Source organism: Gossypium hirsutum, chromosome D13 (genome assembly GCF_007990345.1).
Source record: "Gossypium hirsutum isolate 1008001.06 chromosome D13, Gossypium_hirsutum_v2.1, whole genome shotgun sequence".
In the NCBI taxonomy this organism is placed as follows: domain Eukaryota; kingdom Viridiplantae; phylum Streptophyta; class Magnoliopsida; order Malvales; family Malvaceae; genus Gossypium; species Gossypium hirsutum.
The window spans coordinates 63,777,088-63,782,052 of NC_053449.1; the positions used below are offsets into that span (position 1 = coordinate 63,777,088).

General features: G+C 36.4%; 1 protein-coding gene across 7 annotated transcripts; it reads left to right on the forward strand.

The window, feature by feature from the left end:
- The first annotated feature begins 1,677 nt into the window (after positions 1-1,677).
- Positions 1,678-4,486, forward strand: LOC107941254 (kinesin-like protein KIN-12A). Of its 7 annotated transcripts, none has more exons than XM_041109622.1 (6): positions 1,831-2,332; positions 2,725-2,788; positions 3,160-3,225; positions 3,360-3,453; positions 4,062-4,126; positions 4,200-4,486. In XM_041109622.1, the coding sequence occupies exons 1-6, from the start codon at positions 2,244-2,246 to the stop codon at positions 4,431-4,433; spliced, it is 612 nt and encodes a 203-aa protein (XP_040965556.1). In that variant the 5' UTR covers positions 1,831-2,243; the 3' UTR covers positions 4,434-4,486. The 7 variants fall into 7 exon arrangements, 6 of the variants coding, with proteins under 6 accessions (XP_040965559.1, XP_040965556.1, XP_040965558.1 ...); XM_041109624.1 differs by lacking the exon at positions 4,200-4,486 and adding an exon at positions 3,871-3,941 and having other exon boundaries at positions 1,833-2,332; XR_005923200.1 differs by lacking the exon at positions 4,200-4,486 and adding an exon at positions 3,843-3,941 and having other exon boundaries at positions 1,835-2,332.
- The last annotated feature ends 479 nt before the right edge of the window (positions 4,487-4,965 follow it).

Consider the following 4,965-nt stretch of genomic DNA (forward strand, 5'->3'; position numbering starts at 1 on the left):
ATGCCTCAATCTAATCAATACTTGAGCCTTCCTTTTCGGGTTTTCGACTCAAGCTCCATTTGGTCTCAAGATGCCCTTTGCGAGTTTTTACCCTGGCCTCTCCAAAGGTTTTTTTTTACCATTCTCTTTTTTTAGGAAGCAAAGTGCCCTTTGCGGGTTTTCACTTTGGTTCCCTTTTCTTTCAAGTGAAGTATTTCTTGACAGAGTCTACGTTTATAGGATTTGGCAAACTTTTGCCATCCATCTCACTTAGGATCAAAGCTCCACCGGAAAATGTCTTCTTTACAACATAAGGACCCTCCCAATTTGGCATCCATTTTCCTCTAAAATATTTTTGCATAGGAAGAATCTTTTTTAGCACCAAGTCCCCTTCACGAAATTCTCTGGGCGGACCTTTTTATTATAGGCTCGTATCATTCGTTTCTGGTACATTTGCCCGTGGTGAATAGCTCTTAACCTCTTCTCTTCTATTAGGTTCAACTGATCATACAGAGATTGGACCCATTCAGCTTCGTCCAACTATAGTTCAGATAGCACCCGTAGAGAAGGGATCTCAACTTCAATGGGTAATATTGCCTCCATTCCATAAACTAGAGAGAAAGGTGTTGCCCCGGTAGAAGTTCTAACAGATGTTCGATAGGCAAGGAGAGCAAATGATAACTTCTCACGCCAATCCTTGTAAGTTTCAGTCATTTTCCCCATAATCCTTTTAATGTTCTTATTGGCCGCCTCCACTGCACCATTCATTTTTGGATGATACGGCGATGAATTATAATGTTTGATCTTATATTGGCTGCAAACCTCAGCTATTGTGCTATTATTCAAATTTAACACATTGTCAAATATGATTTTCTCAGGCATTCCATATCGACAGATAATCTCCTTTTTCAAGAATTTGTTGACTGCTGCCTTCGTGACATTTGCATATGAAGCAGCTTCCACCCACTTGGTAAAGTAATCAATGGCCACGAAGATGAAGCGATGCCCATTAGAAGCCTTTGGTGATATTGGCCCAATAACATCCATACCCCACATGAAAAAAGGCCAAAGAGAGGTCATGACGTGAAGAGGTGAAGGAGGCGTGTGTATTTTGTCTCCATAAATTTGACATTTGTGGCACTTCTTGGCATAATCAATGCAATCTCCTTCCATGGTGGGCCAATAGTACCCAAATCTCATGATCTGTCTGGCCATCGTGAAACTATTGGCGTGCGTCCCATAAATACCCTCATGGACTTCCTCCAAAATTTTCTTGGCTTCCACGGCATCCACACATCTTAACAGTACTTGATCCTTCCTTTTTTTGTATAACACTTCCCCCTCTAAGATATATTCAATGGTCATTCTTCTCAGAGTTCTTTTGTCATTCTCTATCGCTTGATTAGGGTACTTCCGATTCTTCACAAACTGTAGGATACTCTGATACCAAGGACAATCATGTTTTCCCTCCTCCTCAATATTGTAGCAATGAGCTGGGGTCTCATAGATACTCATCTGAATAGGCCTCATTGCCTCAAGTCTGTTCACCTGAATCATCGAAGCTAGAGTAGCCAATGCATTAGCCATCTGGTTTTCCTCTTGTGGGAGATAACAAAAGGTGATATCGTCAAACTCATCAGCCAATTCGAGGACCAGTTTTCTATAACCGATTAACTTAGGGTCTCTAGTCTCCCATTCCCCTTTGAGTTGGTATATCACCAATGCAGAATCCCCATATACTCTTAGCACTTTGATGTTTCGTTCAATGGCTGCACGAATGCCCATAATACATGCTTCATATTCTACCATATTATTTGTGCAATCGAAGTCCAACTTGCTAGCAACAGGATAATGATCTCTACTTGGGGATACCAAGGCTCCGTTCTCCTCTGCTTTTTAAACGAGCTTTTGTAACAAAAAGTGCTTTTCTCTTAAAAGCAAAGAAGAACGGCCATCGTTTCAAAAATTTTTCCAACATCTGAGAAGTGCTTTTTGGCTGATGGAGAAGTTAAAAATTTCTCCATTTCTTCAGCCAAAAGTCCGTTTGGCTGATAATTTCCCATTTTAACCTGCCTTCTCCCCCAAAAAAAGTTTCTTTTCTCTGGTTCTTTAGAGGAGCTCTATACCCATTTTTTCACATTTTCACTTTCAAAATTTTGGCTTACTACTTTCGATTAGAATTTTCCCTGAAAATTCTGGATTACTGCTTTGCTTTACTCTACTCGGCGGCTGTGGTTTGGGGATTGAGAATTGAGATAAAAGAAATGGAGAAGGGAAACAGGCAAGTAGTTGTTTCAGCATTGCAATTCGCTTGCACCGACGATGTGCCCACCAATCTCGCCACTGTCGAAAGGTTTCTTTTTTTTTTACTCCTCCTATTACTTCCCATTTGATTAGATTTTCTGGGTCTTTCATTAATTTCGAATTGTATTATCTGATCAAACCTATATTCTGGATTTGCTTTGCTACTCTTCCACTTTCATCTGTTAAAAAGTCTCTTCATATTGGTTTTGTGGTGTCTTTTAGTTAATTCGTCCTTTAGTCTCTATTTGATTGAGATTTGGAACTGTGGTGTAAATTGTTTGTTTAATTTTTATATGAGAGTGAGCCTATTTACTATGTGGTGAAGAACCGATAAAAGAAAAACAAAGGATATAGAGACTGTTCATGGTTATAATTTGTTTTCAAAATTAATTTGGTTTCATTGGAACTGTTCAAGTTCGAACTTTTGGGCATTTTCTGCAGTTGTTCATTGGAGACGCTAAGTACATTGAAGTTTGCACAGCTGGCTAAATTTATTAAGAACAATGTATGAGATCTTTGCTTAGCTACTTTTAATTCAATGCATGGCTTACTCGTCATTCATGTGATTTCCTGAAATCCTCTGTTTCATTTTCTGTTCCCAACGGGAACCGATGCTAGCCTTTGAGCCTGTTTAGACTACATAATCTATACTTGTATACTAATAATAAGAGTTTTGTGTTGTGGAACCCATTTAGTTAAAAAGGTAGAGAGATACCAAGTTTTTTTCATGTATATATATTTAAAAATACAACTTTTTGTTAAAAAAAATTTATTTCTTTTAACCTCTTAATCAGTTAGTCAAATTCTAGTTAATGTATATAGTTTTTAAATTTTGGATGTCATATTTATTGAAAGATTTGAACTAATGTATTGTAGGCAGTGGTAAATGAAGATGCATCTGGAGATGTTGTTGCTATGAGACTGCAAATTCAACAGCTGAAGGTATAATATTGTTAAATTTACGATCATATTTGAAAGTATCTTTATGTTATAAGCTGGACATTGTTATAATAGAATGTTGTAACACTTGGTTGCCTCTCCTTTTGATAATTGTTTCTCCTTGTTCATTGTTACAGTTGATGGATATTAATGAAAGTCCTCTCAATGTGCTTCTCAATCCTGCAATCAATCCCACGCAAAAAGATCTTCCAGTCACCATTTATGAAAGTGGTGTGTAGCCTTTCTCTTTATTTCATCCTTTTATGTTAATCAATACCTACTGTCTCTTATTCTGTGTCTGAATTTTTGCGTCCTGTGTGACATTATACTATATTTTTAAAGTTTAAAGTGTAGTTGAGTTCAGTTTGATCAGGTTACCATCTAATTTATTCTGTCATATTGCCAGAACATGTTTTGTTTGCTAACATGAGATTTTACATTCTATGTTTGCTAAGTTGGTCTATTTGTGTTAACTTTTCTTTAATCCTGGAATGATCAACTCATGTTCTTGCTTAAAAGTAATTTCTGACCATTTATGGTGGTGATTATAAAGGGATGACAATATCACTAACACTAGTCTCCTATTGAATTAATTCAATGTGCTTATATCATCCTGATAGGAACACACTCGCTGAAAATCTCGTGCAGTTTTAGGTAGCTTTAATAACCTTTACAGTTCCTCATTATTCTTTGGAACTTGGAAATTGGCAATCTAACTGGTAAGCCTTTTCTGTTTTGGTACTTTAGTCTGCTGCTTTCACTTCTTAAAGCATATGCAAGTTCAGTGCTGTTCAATATATTTGCAAAAGTAATGGTTATTGTAATGTCTATCATTGCAGAGGTTATAACATCAGCAGAGTTTCACCCTGCCCACTGTAATATGCTAGCATATAGTAGTTCAAAGGTTTCAATTCGCCTCATTGATTTGCGGCAATCAGCTTTGTGTGATTCTCATGAAATGTTACTTTGATGTGCAGAAAAATTTAGTAAGAATACAGAACAAAGCAGGCGAGAGACATTCAATGTACTGTTTGGTGGCTAGTAAGCAAATGGTTGGCATATTTCTCACAATTTGGATGAGAATTGAATTGAGAGATCATGTTAAAAACATTCATTGTTTTTTCCTTGTTCATTGTTTACTGAAATATTCTTTCAGTAAACATTCATTGTTTACTGAAAGAATATTACACTCTTTTGCTTATAATTTCTGACATGATAATTTTTCCCTTTTGTACAAAGATGAATGATGAAATAACTTTATCAATGGCACATCTTTGCATTCGTCCTGAAACAGAAATGGCCACTGCTGCTGCTACTTCAGAAGGTCTGAACTCCAACAAATTAATACCTGCATTCATTCGTTTCCCCAATCAAACACCATTGATTCTCAATAATAATAATAACATAAACAAATAGATATAGAGAGAAATAAACCTCTGGTGGTGTTCAATATTATCTGCAATGATCAAATGATTGAAGTTGATGATGGATATTGATGATCATTACAAAGTTTATTCAAGAAGTAATCAATGAAGGAACAAGGTGTTAAAACTTGCATTCTCCACTTCAATGTAGTTAAAACCAATAGTTCCATTCTTTGTATTGTTTTAGCTTCAAACACAAACTTTGGTTCCCCCACCTGCAAACAACGCAATCATGAAACTCAAATTGGGAAAAAGACCAAGGGATTAACAAAAGACCAAGGGATTAACAATCATGAAAAATCAATCCATATATATAGTA

Coding starts and splice junctions, on each gene's coding strand:
- LOC107941254 (XM_041109622.1), top strand. CDS start 2,244: ATGGAGAAGGGAAACAGGCAAGTAGTTGTTTCAGCATTGCAATTCGCT. Junction 2,333..2,724: donor AATCTCGCCACTGTCGAAAG/GTTTCTTTTTTT, acceptor CATTTTCTGCAG/TTGTTCATTGGAGACGCTAA. Junction 3,226..3,359: donor TGCAAATTCAACAGCTGAAG/GTATAATATTGT, acceptor TCATTGTTACAG/TTGATGGATATTAATGAAAG.